Genomic DNA, 300 nt, shown 5'->3' on the forward strand with positions numbered 1-300 from the left:
TGATGGTGGCGTCGCAGTTTTGTTCTGGTAAGCCAAGTATAAGCCCAGCTAACCGAACTGGTTATGAAGATTTTTGCTGACTGGCAAATCAACAACATTCGGTATTTCCACTTCGTACAGATGCTGTTTAGGCCCGATGCCAGAGAGCATTAGTAATTTTGGACTGGCGATACTGCCGGCAGATAGAATCACCTCCTTCGATACTTTCACATTGATCGTCCGACCATCCTTTAAAGTCACGCGTACTCCGATCGCCCGAGTCCCGTCCATGAGAACAGCATCGGCTCGGGTATTCATCAT

At 48.0% G+C, this 300-nt stretch overlaps 1 protein-coding gene across 1 annotated transcript; it reads right to left on the bottom strand.

Annotated features, from left to right (window-relative positions):
* Window positions 1–8: 8 nt before the first annotated feature.
* LOC106749970 (L-sorbose 1-dehydrogenase-like) lies at window positions 9–294 on the bottom strand. The gene has a single exon (XM_014629967.1). The coding sequence runs from the start codon at window positions 268–270 to the stop codon at window positions 49–51; it is 222 nt and encodes a 73-aa protein (XP_014485453.1). The 5' UTR covers window positions 271–294; the 3' UTR covers window positions 9–48.
* Between the last annotated feature and the right edge of the window lie 6 nt (window positions 295–300).

Source organism: Dinoponera quadriceps, unplaced genomic scaffold (assembly GCF_001313825.1).
Source record: "Dinoponera quadriceps isolate SergipeBrazil2010 unplaced genomic scaffold, ASM131382v1 scaffold4780, whole genome shotgun sequence".
Lineage (NCBI taxonomy): Eukaryota > Metazoa > Arthropoda > Insecta > Hymenoptera > Formicidae > Dinoponera > Dinoponera quadriceps.

What these genes read in the sequence shown, in the direction of transcription:
- LOC106749970 (XM_014629967.1), bottom strand. Translation starts at nt 270, where the DNA reads ATGGACGGGACTCGGGCGATCGGAGTACGCGTGACTTTAAAGGATGGT.